Genomic DNA, 19,368 nt, shown 5'->3' on the forward strand with positions numbered 1-19,368 from the left:
CACAACACTTTGTATATTTTGGGACATGTATGCCAGGAGTGGTGAATATGTCACACACGGCATTTGGTACTTTGTTTATTTTGGATACGCTTGGTACATACCAGATATTTGGGTTCAACCCTCCAAATAACTGGTCATTCTTCTTTTCTTGCCTCCTAATGCCACCACTGCAATGCATTAAACATGTCTTCACATTTTGAAACCATGCCTCTATAAATTAGCCTGCATCACACATAAAGCGGACACGGACAACCTGGAAAAAAAAATCCCTTAAGCAATCTTTCTCCAGAAGAGTACATTATGTATGGAATTCCATTCCACCAGCATCTAGAATACTATCTCCATCCGACTTATCATACAAAAACTAAAGGCCCGGCTGTTCAAACCATACTTCCTCTGATAAGTGGTCGACACAACTGAGATTCTCCTTTGAATTATAAAACCCGAACCTACCCAGCTCATCATTAATACACGTTTTTTATTAATTATTGTTTCAATTCAATCCCACAATGTTTATTGATAGGAGCATATTTGTACAACTTTCTCTTCCTGTTCTTCTATGCCTGTTATTTTTTTATAAGTGAAAATATTGTTCATATGTAAGTGCTTGTTGCATATACATAGTGTTAGAAATTGGGTCTCTAGTTGATAGAGCTTTGCTCCCTGTCCAAGTAGTGGCCACATTCCTAATCAGGGTAAGCTAGATACACACTTTAAATTAACATGTGGTCACCCTTTGATGGCATGCACAGAGCAAGCAGGCTTACCTTAAGAGGAAATGTGTAAAGTATTTGTGCAACACGCACACACAATAACATAATGAAAACTCCACACAGGTTGAGAATATTTATCCCAGTAAAACAAGACCAACACAACAGAACTCCAATCAGTAGAAGCCACGATGTGAATTTTTAAATGCAAAAACAGTGCTTACAAGTCACTAGGGGTCAAAAGGTTACTTGAGGTCACGAGGGACCAGTGCAAATCCAAAGTAAAGACTGATCATGGAGAAGGACAGGCCAGCTACTGAACCCACACAGGATCCACTGAAAAAGTACCTTGTATAGAGCAAAGAGTTGAGGTTGAAGGCACGATGCGCCGATCTTTTCCACGCAGTTGGGTCACTGCGTCATTGCCGAACTTCACTGAAATACAGGCAATGGCTTCGTCATTGAGCCGCACAGAGCATAATCATCGGGCTATGCAGGCTGTGGATCCAGTGTTGTTGAACAGCCTCTACATCGAAGGGCAATACGTCGGTTCTGACTGGTGCAGTGGTGACGATCCATTGGTTTTTGTGGAAAACAGCTGCAGATTAGAACCCACTTCTGAGCTCCCGGCCCGGAGGGGGAACCTCAGGCAAGGGTACACCTCACAGATGCCAGAGTTCAGCAGCACTAGGAGAGTTGCAACAAGTCCTTTGTGTTTTTGTGAGACTTTTTGAGAACAGGAGGCAAGTCAGCAAGCACTTGGAGTCACTCTGGCTTCAAGTGAGAAGGGTCCAGTCCTTTTCCTCAGCAGTGCAGAGATCAGCAGGCAGCATGGTAGCTCAGCTAAGCGGAGAATCAGTTCATCAGAGCAGTCAGTAAAGGGAAAGTGGCAATCCTTACAGCACAGCAGTCTTTACTCCAGCAGAGTTCTTCCAAGGTCCATTAGTGTACTGATTGGTTAGGGCCAAGACCCCCAGTACTTATACCCAAATGTGCTTTTAAATGGGGGGTGACTTCAAAGCAGCTCCTTAATCTGAAAAGGCCCCGTTCATATCAGCCCTGTCTGCCAGGCTATCAGTGGGGGGGGGGGGAGGGGGGTAATCAGTCCTTTGTGTGAGGATAGGCCACAGACTATTAAGGTGTAAATATGAGCTCCTTCTCCCTCTTCCAGGCCAGGAAGACTATCAAAATGCAGATGGATGCAGATGAGTCCCATGTCATATCCACTCTTCCTGTGTTTGTGGCTGTCTAGAGGGAATGCACAAAGTCTAGCTTTCACCCAGCCCAGACTTATATTGGATACAGGTTGCAGGCACACAGAGCAAAGTTAGGAGCAGACAAATGTCCACTTTCTAAATAGAATGTCAAATCCATCTTTACCACTGAAGAGGATTTATCATTACCATTCCAAAGAGATGAAACATGACTTACCTACTCCTTTCTGGTTAGGAATTACAGCTTAAAAGTGTTTTAAAGAGTTCCCAATGCTAGCCTGTGAAAGGAGTAGGCCACACAGTAGTGAAAAACAAATTGGGGTGTTTGTCACTACCAGGACATGCTAAACCTGAAAGTACATGTCCTAGCTTTTACTTACACATCACCCGGGCCGATGGGCTACCTAGGGCTACCTTAGCGGTGATGTATGTGTAATAAAAGAGGCGTTTACGGCTTAACAAAGGATTTTAAATGCCAAGCCAACAGATTTACCTGTTTGTCACTACCACGACATGTAAAACTCAAAAGTACATGTCCTACCTTTTACTTACACAGCAATCTGCCCTTAGGGCTGCCTGGGGCCCACCTTAGGGGTGACCAAAGTATAACAAAAGAGGAGTTTAAGGATTGACAAGTGGCTTTAAATGCCAAGTCGAAGTGGCAGTAAACCTCACAAACAGTCACTGCGGTGCCAGGCCTGAGATAGGTTTGAAAGCCTACTTGTGTAGGTGGCACAATCAGTGCTGCAGGCCCACTAGTAAGACTTAGATCACAGCCCCAGGATATATATTATTCCACTGTACATGGGACTTATAAGTAAAATAAACATGCCAATCAGGTGTACACAAACGTTACCATGTTTTAGGGGAGAAGCACATGCCCTTTAGCACTGGTTAGCGCTGGGAAAGTGCTCAGACTCCAAAGGCCAACAAAAAGATTGAGCAAAATGTAGAGGTAATCATGCAAAATGTTGGGGTAACAATGCCCTGATGATGACAGGTCTACCACAAACATAAACCCATACATGTATATATGCACCTTGATCCTACAAAAAGCACATTTTTAAGTCTGGTTTGCACTCTATAAAACTTATAATAAAATAAAATGGTGGATATTTTTAAAAAAGGCAGTTGGCAGATATTAGGGACTAAGGGCCATATGTAGGTAGGTAAATACCGGTCGGTAACGGCCGAAAATCGGTAATTTTCCCATTACCGACCGGTATTTAGCCCTTTCTAATGTAGGAGGCAGGTTTTAAGGATTCGGTAATTTACCGATTCCTTATTTTAAGGATTCGGTAATTTACCGATTCCTTATTTTAAGGAATCGGTAAAATACTGAATCCTTATTTTAAGGAATCGGTAAAATACCGAATCCTTAAAAGGTATGTAGGAGGCACTCAAGTGAGTGCATTTTTGCATTCAGGATTCGTTATTTACCACCAACTACAAGTTGGTGGTAAATACCGAATACCTTTAAAAAAGCAATAATTAGCTTTTTTCAAGGTGCCATGTGGCAGACATACATGCCCTTAGGGCATGTATATGTGTCACATGTGCACATATGCACAATTCAGGGGTGCAACAGGGTGTCAATGTGCCACCCTGCCACCCTTGAATATGCTCCCCCTATCACCGATTCGGTATTTACAGAATCGGTAATAGTGAATGGCTTCCCATTCATACCTATGGTCCTCCAGGCCCATAGGAATGAATGGGAAGGTATTCCTTATTAACGATTCGGTAAATACCGAATCGGTAATAACGAATATTACTGAATCGGTAAAAATTACCGAATGTTTACCTACATTCTATTTACCGATTCATAAATACCGAATCGGTAAAATTCGGTATTTAGGAATCGGTAAATAGGAATTATCTACATATGGCCCTTAATGAATTAGACTAAGAGAAAAGCAGATTCTAAAAAAATAAAAAAGGTAATCTCGATCCAACTTAAATAGGAGTGCTATCTGAATGTCAAAATATAGTCTGACATAAATATTGTATCCTACATATAGTGTATAACTATAGTTTTCAGTTGGAGTTAATAATAGAAAATATGCTGTCGGTGGGACATTTTTGTAAAGGATGTTGAAGACACTATACTTATTTCAGGGGCTATTTGTGTACAAACATATTCTCACATACACCTTCCCAGAGGATTGGATCAGTAAACTTTCTAAACCGGTCATTCTGGAGATGAAAGGATAGCTTTCACATCTAAAATTAAGACATGTTTCTTTCTAAAGTGTGGGAAATGTTTTGAATAATTACAGTTGAAGTTAGATTACTGTAAGAGATTATAACTGATTCTGCTTCAATAGAAAATGCATGGTAGGGAACATTGAATACCAGATGTTTTTCAACAGAGTTCTAAGTGACATCAAATAAAGAAATATCAGGAAGCTCAAGTTGGCTATGATGTCACTCTGAACTACTAGGTGAAAAATATCTCCGTTATTGACATTTTATCCATCTATAATCATATGTTATGTAGAATACCCACACTCATCTATGCATACTCTGCCGTTACAAAGGGGCAGAAGAGTAGTAAAATAAATATACCTGGTCTACTGTCACCAACACTAGCCACTCCCTGTGCCTTTCCTCCCATCCATTCTCAAAGCTTCCACTCGAGTAGAGAGCCAGAGCTGCCTTGGCAGGCTCTCAGAGAGCCCTATCAGTGAAGAATTGAAATTATTTTATAATGTGGCAACAGTGGGAACCAACTTTTGTTTCCAACTGTTTCTACATAATTGCAGTGAATAACTACATTACGAATCTGGTATTCACAATAGCTATGTTCAGTGAGAGCCAGGCAAAAACATGGTAATTATAGTTTCTTTGGGAAACATCAATTCAGCCAGGTACTGATTTGCATCCAAAAGAATAATACAACAACGTGGTAGAAAAGGCAGCAAATGTAAGGTAAGGGTCGTGCAGGCATGATCAATAGAGGGTCATATGAGCACGGAGGTTGGAGGCACGGATTAAGGTTGAGGATTAGTGTCAGCAGTTAGTACTGCAATCTTGAGTACAGTAACAATACCTTTTGGGGACAAATGTATGAATAATGTTAAGTTTTCTCATTTTTCTTTAGTGTTATGCTGATGGACAGACCACATATTGAATGCATTACATGAAGGGCACTTGGATCTTTAGGTAGGATTTTGTTTACTACAGATCACAGAAGGCTCACTACAGTATAAATACTAGGCGCCATATGTATGAAAATGCCCATTTGCGATTCTCAAATAGCGATTTTTTGCGAATCGCTATTTGAGAATTGCAAAACCCTATGTATGTAGGATTTGCAATACATTTTGCGAATCCTACATATTCCTTAATTGTGAATCGCAAATTGCGATTTGCAATTAAGGAATACCTCCCCATTCATTCCTATGGGCCTGGAGGCCCATAGGGATGAATAGGAAGACATTCTCAATTTGCGATTCCCAATTAGAGAATCGCAAATTGGGAATGCAATTTCAAGGGTGCCAGGGTGTCAAAAGGACACCCTGTTGCACCCCTGAAAGGAGCATGGGTGTAGATGTGGTGCACATACATGCCCTGAGGGTAATTTGCGATTTCTTTGAAAAATTCACTTTTATGCATTTTTCAAAGAAATCGCAAATTACCACCAACTTGAAGTTGGTGGTAATTTGCGATTCCTTAAGTCCAAATTGCACTTTTTCTGTGCTTTTTACATTGCATTTAAGGAATCGCAATTTGCGATTCCTTAAATGCAATCGCAAAATAGGGAATTGCAAAATTTGCGATTCCTTATTTTGCATGGGGTGGTTTGTGTCATACATATGACACTGCTGTTTTGCGATCGCAAACGCCAAAATTCTGTGAATTTCGGCATTTGCGATCGCAAAATTGCCTTCATACATATGGCCCCAGGTCACTTATCAAAATCACAAATCATCTAATGTAGTTAAACACCGGTTAAACATAGATGTAGCCAGTAGGTGCAATACCTCACCAATCCAGCTCACTAAAATGAGAAATGGTGATTTGATGTTTACACTAAAACATATGTGCAATGTATAGAAAACAATCAACCAATTTTGTTAGAAGTGTTACGGGTGACTTGCAATTTACACAGAGATTATGTGAACCAGTGATCTATCACACATTTTACAGCATGGACTTTTAAATAGTAAACATATTTGGGAAAGCAAATTTCTTCTTACCACCAGGAATATGCAGGCCCAGAAATCTGGGTTATTTCGCCCTTTACGAAATACAAATGAAATCACATAAACCAGGAGCATTGCAGAAGCAGAGTAGCCAGTCAGACAAATTAGCTGTGAAAACAAGGAAAAAACAAACTTAATTCTTCTGTCCATCCAGCATAAAAAAAAAGCATGCGATTTGAATGTCTTTTTGCGCAGTACATTCGATCCTATTGCAAAAGACCATTTTAACAGTTTATAACAGAACTGTGATTTTATGTTGCGAGAAAACCAAAGATTACATAGAAAGTATATTTTAGCTACAAAGAATTCCCATCACTAAAAATAATGGTTGTGTTAAGACTTTCCCTTAGTATTCTCAATGTTGGGATATAAGGAATTAGGCTAAAACAACACGAATTGTGAAGTCTTAAAGCTGGAATATTACACACATTTTTAAACATGTTTGCCAGTTTCATTCAAATGGGACTCTATGTCATCAGTGAAGTATTTGAGATGGCATCACTGATGTCATGAGTGATGTCACTAACCATGTCATTAGTGATGTAATATGTGAGCTCTAGTGCATTGCGGGCTTAAGTTATAGTTAGCTCCAGTAACTATAACTGTTGGACTTCACTTGTTTTGTACAAGTAAAATCTGAGCCTAACTATAACTTCCCTGTAACTTTTTAAATATATATATATTCACTGAAAAAACCATAGGTTTCAGGGGCGTTATAGTTAGCTGGACTTTTCACTCGTACAAAACCATTGAAATTCCCCTGTTATAGTTAGTTCAGCTAACTATAACTCGTGCGCCCGCAATGCAGTGCTGATGACGTCACATATTACATCACTCATGACATGGTCAGTGACATCACTCATGACATCACTCATGACATCTCAAATGACATCACTGATGACATCACTGATGACATCATCCAGTGAATGTGTGTTTTTCTGAAAATTACATATGTTTTATATATGTATATCTCAAGGTCGATGGAAGAATAAATGGGTATTTAAGTATCTAAATGGATGATTTGTTTTTGAAAAATTGATTGTATAACTGACTGATTAAGTGTATCTTAGTGAATACATGGCTTAGTGAGTAATGTTTAAATATGTAAATATCTGTATCAGTCTCTCACTTTGCGTATAAGTGGCTGCATGGGTTGGTGAGTAGCTACATGAGTGTCTATATAGGTTATTAGTTGTTTTTTTGAGTATCAGTATGAGTGTCTGAGTGTCTGTATGGTTCGGTGGGGGGTATTACGTCGTGCATAGGTGCATAAATGAGTGACTCACTGTTTGTATGTGTTGAAGACAGCATGTGTGCAGGACTGTATGGGTGGATAAGTGTGTGCATGGGTGTGTTAGTGAGTGAATGACTGTCTCAATAGTGTCTTTATGAGTAACTACATATGTTTTAAACTAGTATATGTGACTATTGGTGTATATAAGTGAGTATATGTGAGAGTGAGAGATTGAAAGAGTTCCTGTATGAATAAATATGTGTTTCTATAAGTGATTGTTGAATAGACTAAGTATGTGTAAGTTTCTGTAGAAGTAAGTGTGGTGATGTGTGTATAACTGTATATGCAAGTAAATGGATGTTTGATTCTTTATTAGCATGAGTGACTATGTGTGTGAGTAACTCTATGGATGAGTGACGTTGTGTAACAGGATGTATAGGTGTATGAGTACATATGATGAGTGAGTACATGCATGAGTGACTGTATAGGACTGTTGGTGAATGAGTGGATGTATATGTGGATCTTAGAATTACTAAATAGGTTGTTGTAACTGGTATTGGTATGTCCATTGTTTTGAAAATTTTAGTTTCTATTTTTGAATGTGTGTATCAAAGGTTATATTAGGGGGAGAGGAGGTCTGCCACTCTATCACAAGGATGATGTCATCAGTGATGTCATCAGTGATGTCATTTGAGATGTCATGAGTGATGTCATGAGTGATGTCACTGACCATGTCATGAGTGATGTAATATGTGACGTCATCAGCAGTGCATTGCGGGCGCGCGAGTTATAGTTAGCTGAACTAACTATAACGGGGGAATTTCAATGGTTTTGTACGAGTGAAAAGTCCAGCTAACTATAACGCCCCTGAAACCTATGGTTTTTTCAGTGAATTTCAAAGGTTTTTTAAATGCTAATTTCTAACTATGCCTACAGAGATAGGACATGTGAAGAAAGAAGAAAAAACGCACAGAAAGAAAAAAAAGAAATGCAGAAAGAAGCAACAGAAGTTCTCAAAGACGAAGAAAAGTGCAGGAAGAAGGATAACGTGCAGAAAGAACAAACAGAAGAGCAGAAAGAAGCCTTGTTGCAAAATCATCCTGTACCCTCAACTTTTCCAGACGGATACTGGTGGTAACTGAGTCTGACTAACCAGTCCTAGAGCCAGTGCTATGTTAAAAGACACTCAGAATACAGTGAAAACACCTACATACACTAGGGAACACTATGCGTTGGGGTCTCCCTGTGATTAGCATGACCTCCTCTGTAAGTCCCTAGTATATAATAGGGCAGGGGATTAACACTACCTCTTAAAACGCGCCACAGGGCGTGTTTGCACACGTCACCTCAGGCCCCGTCCCCTCCCTTCCCCACTATGTAAACACGCCCTTTGACCGTATTAAGTTGGGAGATGAAGTCCCCTTGAATCCTGCAGAGAGATGTAGAAAGGGGCATGGCCTAGACCACCTCTCTGCAACGCAGCACAGTGGCGCTTACTGGAAGCACCTGGTGGGCTAGTTGGCCCCCAGGGTCCCTCAGGATTGAAGGGGAAATATTTCCCCAACTTAAAACGCACCACGGGGCTTGTTTGCACACGTTAACTCAGGCCCCGTCCCCCCCTTCACCACTGTGTAAACACGCCCTGCGGCCGTTTTTAGTTGGGAGATTAAGTTCATTTGAATCCTGAGGGTTCCTAGGGTCCAACTAGCCTACTAGGTACCTCCAGTAAGCGCCACAGAGCTGCGTTGCAGAGAGGTGTAAAAAGTGGCACGGCCTGGACCACCTCCCTGCAACGCAGCTCAGTGGCGCTTACTGGAAGCACCTGGTGGGCTAGTTAGCCCCCAGGGGCCCTCAGGATTGAAGGGGAATTATTTCCCCAACTTAAAACACGCCATAGGGCGTGTTTGCACATGTCACCTCAGGCCCCGTCCCCTCCCTTCCCCACTGTGTAAACACGCCTTGTGGCCGTTTTTTAAGTTGGGAGATTAAGTCCCCTTGAATCCTGAGGGTCCCTAGGGGAGAAATAGCCCACTAGGTACGTCCAGTTAGCGCCATTGCAGAGAGGTGTAAAAAGGGGCACGGCCTGCACCACCTCTCTGCAACGCAGAGCAGTGGCGCTTACTGGAAGCACCTGGTGGGCTAGTTGGCCACCAGGGTCCCTCAGGATTGAAAGGGAATTATTTCCCCAACTTAAAACGTGCCACAGGGCGTATTTGCACACGTCACCTCAGGCCCCGTCCCCTCCCTTCACCACTGTGTAAATGCGCCCTGTGGCCATTCTAAGTTGAGAGATTAAGTCCCCTTGAATCCTAAGGGTCCCTAGGGTCAAACTAGCCCACTAGGTACCTCCAGTAAGTGCCACAGAGCTGCGTTGCATAGAGGTGTAAAGAGGGGCATGGCCTCAGAACACCTGTCTGCAACGCAGCTCCCTGGCGCATACTGGAGATACCTGTTGGGCTATTTGGCCCTCAGGGACCCTCATTATTGAAGGGGAATTAATTCCCCAACTTACAACTGGCCAGGGGGCGCGGCCTTGCAGAGTGCTGCAAGGAGGGGGGGTGGCCTCCGGCGCGATGCTGGTCTTTTATTTATTTTATTTTTTTAAGAAGGAGGGCTGTGTGGCCCCCCTTCTTTTTCTACTTTATAGGCCCTGGGGACCCCATCCCCCAGGGTCTGCACCCTATTTTTTTCTGTTGAAAAAATTAAATTTGGCCCTCCCAGGACCCCAACCCCCGGGTCATGGCATTTTTTTTTTTTATTCTTTAGGAGGGGGGCTGCGTTGCCCCCAATCCTCAGGCCACTGATGGACCCCATCCCCCGGGGCCGGCCTTTGTTTTTTATTATTTAAAAAAAATAAATATTTATAGAAACACCTAGGACATGCTGGACAAACCGTATGTACCTATCACCATGACGATTTCCGTGATATTCATTAAAATGCGACTATGCATACCATGAATCCATGTGGAATGTATTTACACCACCAGTGAAGCTCTGACGTGTCTGATGCCCTACCGTGCCTAATCCCGGCGCCCCCACTGGTGGGTACTCTCCAAGTAGACACCCTTGTTGTTTATTTATACAAACATGGGTAGCTATTGACGGGCACATTTAATACACACGCACACCAAGCCATTCAAAGGGGATTCGACAAAAATTCGACCAAACTATGCAAGAAACCCCCCTCACGGTTAATAAAACACACATCCACTGCCGGATGTGTAATTCTTTTTATTTTACTCTCTGGAAAGGAGACGAACCTCACTTGAGAGTCACAGCGTGCTCCTGGCTGAGCCCAATGCTGTGTTACACCCACCAGTGCCCGACGAGTGCCACACACCTCTGTGTTGTATTTCACCAGCTAGTGCGTATGCTATGACACTCTCTAGCCCATATGCACTGTAACACCACCCCGTGAATATGTCATGCCACACTTGCCTTCGCACGGGTTATATTGCCCCATCTAACGTGCCTTCCTCGATGCCTATGTTATAACGCACAGCGCTATGCCATACATATTACAATCTGGGACCCATATCTTTGTCACAGTGCATATGCATCGTTACACTCCCCAGCACATATTTTATATTACAACTTTAGAGACTAGTTAGGTTACACAACACTGCCCTGTGCATATTACACTCCAAGGCACCTATCGCATAGCACGCGCTAGAGCCTGTGCTATCTCGCACTATCCAATGAATCTGTTATTGCGCAAAATGTATTGCATATTATATTTCACGCCCCGGTTCATCTTATATCACACTTTTTGGTGCATAGTTTATATCATATACTATATCTAGTTTTCATTTTCAATCGTGCTCTCAGGACTATGTTCTATATAACACTGCGTCCACCTACCCTTTTCACGGGCATTACATTTTGCAATGGGGGGTGGAGGGTCAGGGGGTGTTTCTGCCAAGTGAGCCCGGAGTCACAGTCACAAACTTCCTCTTCTTCCTGAATAAAAGTGAGATTATGCTGCATACTTGTTCATATTTTAAGTAGTTCGCACAGACACAATAAAGTTCCTAATTCCCACCTTCTCTGAACAGTTAGCTTGCTGCCCCATCCTCCTCCTCCCTATCCTCTGTTGTCTGAATCCATGGACTAGCCTCCTCCCTCCTGCCATGCATGGTCTGATGTGCTGCCACTGCCCTCCATTTAGCATGATGTACCAGTCAACTCCTCCTGCCCTCCATTGCCCAAATCTATGGCCCATCATTGACCTCCTGCTTAGCCTCTGTGCTTAGCTTGCTGCCCCTATTCTCCTTCCCCCTGCCCTCCGATTTCTTTGTGCATGCCCCTGCTCCATCCTTTTTGCCCACCATGTTCCATGGAACTGCCACTCCTATCTACTCTGAGTGTTCTGTTGAGCTGCCACTCCCCTCCCACCTGCCTAGCATTGTCAGATGACTGTAACCTGTCCCTGCCACCTCCACCCTGCCTGTCCACATGCCATGCCCCTATCCCCTTCCTCCTGTCCTCCATGGTCAATTTTACTGCCACACCCTTCTGCCCTCCCTGGTCTGTTGTGCGCAACTGCTCTTCCTGCCTGCCCCGCGCGGTCTGTTGTGAGGCCCCTTCCCCTGAACTCTCTTGTCTGTGCCTAGGTCCTGACCCTCCCTTCTATCCTCCATGGTCCTTTGTGCATGCCCCTTCCCCCTCCTTCTTGCCCATCATAACCATTGTGCTGCCACTAACCCTCCCGCTTGCCATGCATGGTCTTCTGTGCTGCCATGGCCCCTCCCACCTTCCCTGTGTGGTCAGCTAGCTGCCCCTGACCCCCTCCCACCTTCCCTCCATGGTCTGTGTGTATGTCATCATAGTCTCATTGTTGCTCTCCATGGTGTGTCTTGTTTCTAGTGCCCATCATGCCTGACCTCCATGGTCATCTTGCTGCTCCTGCCCTCCCTCCTGGCTTGTCTGTCCCATTGTAATGCCCCTGATCCGTCCCTCCTGCCCTTTATGGTCTGTTATGCTGCAGCTTTCTCTCCTGTCTGTCCATTATGGTCAGCTAGCTACCATTGCCTCTTTCCTCTCTGTTCTCTGTTGTCCATGTGCATGGTCCAGCCCCCTCCCTATTGCTTTCTATGGATTGTAGTGCTGCACTCCCGTCCCGCATGCCCTGTGTGGTGTGTTGTGCTGCTGCAAACCCTGATTCCTGCCCTGTAGGGTCAGTTTGGTGCACCTCTCCATGTCCCTCCTGTCCTCTGTTATCCGAGTCCAGGTCCCTACCCAAATTCCTCCTGCCTACCATGATCCAATGTACCATACTTGCGAACATTTTGAACTTGGTAAGAGGGAGATTTTGAAAAAAGACTAGGGTATTGATTTTCCCCTTTGAGTTACATTGAAAAAGAGGAGATTGTAGACCGGAGACAGATCAAAATTTAAAATCACCAGGCCTAATTCTGACATCATTTCGTTAAGAGAATCTCCTAACTTTGTGTGACTGAAATGAGTCACATGATTATCAGTTTCTTCCCCCACCCCACAAATGTTACTATTTTCCAAGCTGCAGGGGTGGTGATTAAAATCACCGCCCCAAACGATGCTTGGGACTTCTGACCCTTGTATTTTTTTTGTCAATGTGAGGAGTTTATTACGAAGTGCCCCATGCAGTTCTAGTCTCTCACATTCAGGGAGGTTATCATAGAAGTTTACTAGAAATACTACCCCCTTCCTTATAAATGTGAGTTTCAGAACCTGATAGTTAGTATGGAGTCTAAGGGGGGTTACTTTTAACCCAGGTATGGTGTTTTTTATAAATATCGTCAAGCCCCCCTTTGCCCTACCATGAGGACCTGCAACTGCCGGTGAAAAATATGTTTTATAGCCCATCAAATGTTGTTCATTGGTGGACCATGTCTCTTGTAAACAGATTACATGGTGGTCTTCAACAAAGTCCATTAAGGACCCGTCCATTATTTTGGGACGTAGGCCTGCGATGTTCCATGACATAATTTGTAGTGTAATGTCAGATTCTCTTATAACAGAGCTTTTGTTTATATTAATTGCATCCACTACAGGGGGATTCTCTGAAGCTCTTAATTCTTCAGACCCCGACTGTCCGTGAGAGTCACTACAAATATTCCTCGTTGAGGTAGTGACTAGGCCACCAATTTGTAGGAGATTTTGTACCATTTGAGGACCAGTATTTTCTGTTATTTGAGTTTCCACGTTTTCAGTTACAAGATCATTAACATTAATGGGAGATTGACAAAATTCTATGGGTTTCCATGGTTGAGAATCTCCATCTTTGAGTCAGTCTACGTCTTCCAAACTGTACAAAACTGCGTAGGGATTGGCAGTAGGTATATTGAACCTCTGATGTGTGTAGGGATAATTATTCCAAGAAGATGGATTTAAATCCTGACGAAACTGATGGTTATTGTTCAGGGACCCATCACTTAACTGTGGATTGGAAAAGTGATTACGAGGGGCTTGATAGGAGGAATAATGCTCTACTGCCCTCCGATTAAGAGGGGGGTCTTTTCTAGCATGGGGTTTAAAATGGGAGATCAATTCTCTTGGGTAGAAGTAGTTGACAAGGTGTGTGGAGATTGCTTCCTCCCCTCTAGCTTCGTACCAGTCCCCTATGCATCTAACCGCTCTGTGATCTCTAAAATTTATGATAATCACGTCCCCCTTTTTTTCCTTTGGTCTTGTTCCTACCCAACATGTACGTCTCACCATAAGAATTTCTCCATTTATATGTGCAAGGAGGGGTCTATTATGGGTCAACCAATAAATGGTTTTGTTTTTTAACGCATAAAAGTCCTCCCTTACACCCTCTGGTAGTTCAGGAACCCCTGTCAGGATAATTGTGTATGGGGCTGATTCTGGGGGTAAGTCCACTCTTCTACTTGCCGGAATATATTGGGGCTGAAGTAACCAATCACTATTCTCTTGATCTTTTATAACCCTTTTCCTCACATTAGTTGTTGCCGGGGAAATATTAACGTTTCTGCTATTTGTCTCTTCAGTTACTTCTAGAAAGCCAATTTTGGAACTATTAACCACCTTTTTCTCCCCATCCAATTCTTTGCTGTTTATTGCATGGTGGGTTTTACCAGACTCTGTAGTTTTATTAGATAATGTTGCCACAGAGTTTTCCCCCGAGCAATAGTCGATATCGGCAAGTTATCAGTGGATGGGGATCGCGTTGCCACGAGAGAGGTAGAAGGGGGTTGTTCATTAATACTGCTTTTGGTGTAAATATTAAGTAATTCAGAGGTAACTGAGTTGTTTATTTCCACTTGTTTACTTAAATCTTCCAGGTGAACATTTATTAATCTAGACCTTTCCAAAAGTGGAAGTAAAAGGGATTTAATCAAAATCTCTATTTTTGTAAGTAGGTCGGTCATAATGTCATGGTTAGACGGTACTCCCAAAGCATTAGTAGTTGAGTGAGAGTTTTTTTGCGGTACAGAACCTGGTAGATTCGGGTTTTGGGCTGAGGATTTAGCCTTCTTCTTTTTAGCCACAAATGACTTCATTGAGGTACATCGTCTCTTTCTTACTGGTTGTATGTTGACCTCTGGTTCCACAATCGGCGGGGGGGTGATAGCTAGGTTCGGTGAATCTGATAGCCCTGACAGTGTTAGGCTGCTTATGTTATCAGAAAAAGGAACCGCGCCTGAGGAATCAACATGTGGAACTTTTTTTGTCCTTCCATGCATAGAGTGGGATTTAAAGGTACCTGCGCCCTCATTTAGCACATCTGGGGAGAGAGCATTATCAATCATACCCAATGAGGAACGCTTGCCTGTTAGCAGATCTAAAGATAAACGCTTTTCAGTATCCGCTATTTCTTTCTCCAAAACGGTAGTTACGCGTTTGAAGAACTGATCGATTGTTCCTGACACTGGGCCTTTAGAGGTGTTAACTGTTAAGGTACGGGGATTGTCAGCGTCAAGAGGCATCCTATGGGCTATAGAGGAAAATAAGTATGCAAATAAGATCCAACTGTGCTTTAAAAACAAAAATATCCACAATATACTAGAACTTTAGGCAATACACAAACAATACTCTCACCGAGCAGAGAAGGTTAGAGGGGTGGCCCGTCCCGTCCACGATCGTCCTCGGACGGCCTCAGACGGGCCACCCTTTGCCCAGGCTTCGCCCCAGTCTACGCCCCGCACGTGTCCCGCTCACGCGTACAGGGGCTAAAGGCTAAATAGCGAGAGGAGGAGGGGCCAGGAAGAGGCACCAGGTGTGTGGGTTTACAGCAGTCCAAGGCACCCTGGTCCTCGCAGTCCCAGCGATTGTTCAGCGCAGCCTTCAGAGGTTGGTTAGCATCACAATGTTCCACCGGCTCCAGCCACGTAAAAATGTGATTGTTAAAATATTGTCCGCAGTCTACACCTACGAGCGGCACCCGCGTAGCGGGTGCCGTGAGGCGTTTTATGGAGAAAGTTGGCGGGAGGAGGGGCCGGGAAGAGGCACCAGGTGTGTGGGTTTACAGCAGTCCAAGGCACCCTGGTCCTCGCAGACCCAGCGATTGTTCAGCGCAGCCTTCAGAGGTTGGTTAGCATCACAATGTTCCACCGGCTCCAGCCACGTAAAAATGTGATTGTTAAAATATTGTCCGCAGTCTACACCTACGAGAGACACTTAGTAACTTTTCTATAAATTCAGTCCACTGCACCATCGGAGACCATGACTCAACAGAGAAACAGTTTTTAACCAGGAGCAAAGACATCAGATTTACAGCATATAGTGATCCCTCCGACCCAGATAATCTCCTATAATTTGTTGTTTCTTTCTCCCAGATGGGAGTTTTCATGATACTTTTGTTTGGATTGGATCTTGATGATTTGTTGGCCGTGGTCACTTTCATCTGTTTTATGAATCTGAAATGAGGTTATTAATTGAAACAGAGATAGAGATAGAGTTGCTGCTGTAAAATCAGCTGTGTACGGTGGAGAGGATCAGCATGTGAGAACATCTGAGCTGTGGCTTCTCCTGTACCAACCTTGTCTTGCTCCTCTCTTAGGTCTATCACTTGACTATTGTTTTCTAAGCCTGCATTTGTACTACCATCACTTCAAGTCATTTAGATAATTTTTAGCAGATTTATAATATAATAATATTTATAATAGGAATTTTGTAACGGACGGCAACTACCACATTTGTTTTTCTATTTTCAATTAAAGTGGTCAAGACTTCCAGAATTGTTCATAAATTATCAGTCATTCGGAAACAGGTGCATTCTGTATGCAATGTAGCTGCATGAGTTTGTACTTGCGTTATTAGATTATTTTGTTCAGTCAGCTTCTGATCGATCCCTGAAACTGCTTTTGCCATGATGTTAAGAAGATTTACTTGGACATCCATCATATTTGATTACTAAGTCAAAGCTTCAATGTGAGTTGCAATATTTTAAAAAAGATGTCCTATATGGCTCCTGAATCAGTAATTGGTGCAGAGTAATTGGACTCATGATTTTGATAAAGATCACTATTGCATTTACACAGATTTGTTTGCTGCTGTTGGACCTTGTTGTGAATACCGTGATCCGATGGCTCTTCCTCTGTTTTCTAGCAAGCGAGCCTTCTAAGGATTGGATTATCACAACACAATGCAACTTTTTTTGTATTGTTTTGAGTTTCAAGAGTCAACAGCGGAAGACTCATATTTTGAGTGTTTTTTAACGACTGCTGCTCGTTTTGAGTATTTGCCACATGGTGTATTTGCTTTGTTTTACAACTAGAAGCCATTAATTCCTCTACATCTCTGTGGTTATTGTTGATTTTTACATTTACTTCAGTTGGTTGTGGGGCGCCGGATATTAATGATGATCCTTGTTTTTTTTAGGAGACTTTTGAGGTGAGTATACACTAGTTGATGGTTGTGGAGAATGAGCTCCTGATGCAAGTAGCTCAAGGTCTGAAATAGTACCCCATTGAGGATCTTTGTTTTTCATTAATTCCTGATTTGGTTGTAACCCAACCAGGTCTGTAACACCATTAATTTGGCCCATAGTAATTTTGACTTGTGTAATTGGTGTGATCGGTGAAGGAAAAAAAGACAATATCCTCTTGATTAGACAACATTGATCCTGCTGGATCTTTGAGAAAGTCACAATTGTGGGAATTTTAGTTGCTTTTTCGAACATTTAATACACAGGTGAAATTAATGGTTGACTATCCCCAATGGTTTTTACTTCTGTATTTTTTACTGTTGACAACACCTGAAGTTTTTTCTTCCTTCTTATAGGAAAGTAAGGAGCCCTCTCCCGGCCTGACCTCATAGTTCGCTCTTATGCAGGGTTATGGTTTCCATTTTGTTTCCTATTGTTGTTTTCTATTGTTTAATCTATAGCTTAATATATATATATATATATATATATATATATATATATATATATATATATATATATATATATATATATTAAGCTATAGATTAAACAATAGAAAACAACAATAGGAAACAAAATCTTATATATATATATATATATATATATATATATATATATATATATATATATATATATATATATATATATAATAAATTGTATCTTCCTTGTGAACTGTTTTCCTCCCCATTGATTGTTGGAGGTAGAAAAACTGATATTACGTAGTGCCGCCTTCTCCCGTAACCTGCCACCACTCTACCCAGTAGGGCACGAACCCACTAGTGACTTCTGTTCCTATAGTTGTATGAGTTCAATAAATACGTATATATCAAGGAGAAAAAGGAAGGGGAAGGAAAACCCTACTCCCAGTCAGGCTGCCCACTAATTGTCAGTCAGGAGAGACAATCGCAGTGCTGGACACTCTCCGATAGTACCCAAACTGCGCCATCAATGGATGCAACGATCTCCCGGGAAACTCAAGCCCATACTGGAGCATTTTCCGACAGCATTTTCGACAGCCACAAGGGTGGCTGCAAGCTGTAGGCTATGGCTTCTGGTTTGTGAAGCACCCGCAATGCCTGCAACACTTTCAACAGCAACAGGGTGACTGTAAGCTGTGGGCTATGGCCGCTGGTTTGTGAAGCAGCCGCAGCTGTTGTCCACAGCCGCTAGTGCTTCCAGCCAGAGGCTGACTCTAACCTCGACGGCGATTTGGCGGGAGGGAGAGGGTGACTGTGGCTGACTGCAGCTATCAGGTGATAAGAAGGGCAGTCGGGACTCCAATTCCGGTCCGTTGCGGCCGCCTCGCCCCGCTGCCACCACAGCTTCCTGCTCGTCAATCAGGAACTAGGGTCTACGGACAGAGTGAGCCCAGAGCCGATCAGTGGCACCTAGGGAAACCTAGCAAATGTATACATTTTGGAAAACTAGACCCCTAGGGAAATCTAGGAATGGGTGACTTGTGGGGTTTTTACCAGGTTGTTTTACCCAGAATCCCCCTGCAAACCTCAAACTTTGGGACAAAAAACACATTTTCCTCACATGGAAAGTTCGGGAATCTGTGAGGTGCCACAAACCTCTTCCACCCAGCATTCCCCTAAGTCTTCTAGTATAATTGGCACCTCTCTTGTGTGGGTAGGCCTAATGCCCGCGACAGTAAATGGCCCAAAACGAAACATGGATACCTCATATTTATCACTCAAAACTGACCAGTTTTTTGCGAACTGGGTAGCTGCGGATTCTGGGCCTTGGAAAGCTCACACCAGGTTGTTTTACCCGGAATCCTTTGCAAACCTCAAACTTTGAGTAAAAAACACATTTTCCTCACATTTCTGTGATTGACAGTTCTGGAATCTGCTGGAGCCACAAACTTCCTTCCACCCAGCATTCTCATGAGTCTTCTGATAAAAGTGGTATCTCACTTGTGTGGGTAGGCCCAGTGCTTGCAACAGGAAATGCCCACAAAATACAATGTGGAGACATTCAAATTTCCTTCTAAAAATTGTCTGATTTGTCAATGAAGGTAGAGGTGTTTTTTTTTTATCAGGGATCAACGTCCACCCAAGGGAACCTACAAGAATTGTATCAAAACTAGACACCCAGGGGAGTCCAGGGTGGCATGCCTCATGTGAATCCCCCA

At 42.9% G+C, this 19,368-nt stretch overlaps 1 protein-coding gene across 5 annotated transcripts in view; it reads right to left on the minus strand.

Annotated features, from left to right (window-relative positions):
* LOC146810317 (ATP-binding cassette sub-family A member 10-like) overlaps positions 1 to 19,368 on the minus strand; it is a 1,555,322-nt gene that overhangs the window by 380,553 nt on the left and 1,155,401 nt on the right. For all 5 annotated transcript variants that reach the window (XM_085617313.1, XM_085617310.1, XM_085617311.1 and 2 more), the window contains one exon: positions 6,127 to 6,240. In XM_085617313.1, coding sequence (XP_085473439.1) covers positions 6,127 to 6,240 — 114 coding nt within the window. The remainder of the gene's footprint in view (positions 1 to 6,126; positions 6,241 to 19,368) is intronic.

Source organism: Triturus cristatus, chromosome 7, assembly GCF_964204655.1.
Source record: "Triturus cristatus chromosome 7, aTriCri1.1, whole genome shotgun sequence".
Lineage (NCBI taxonomy): Eukaryota > Metazoa > Chordata > Amphibia > Caudata > Salamandridae > Triturus > Triturus cristatus.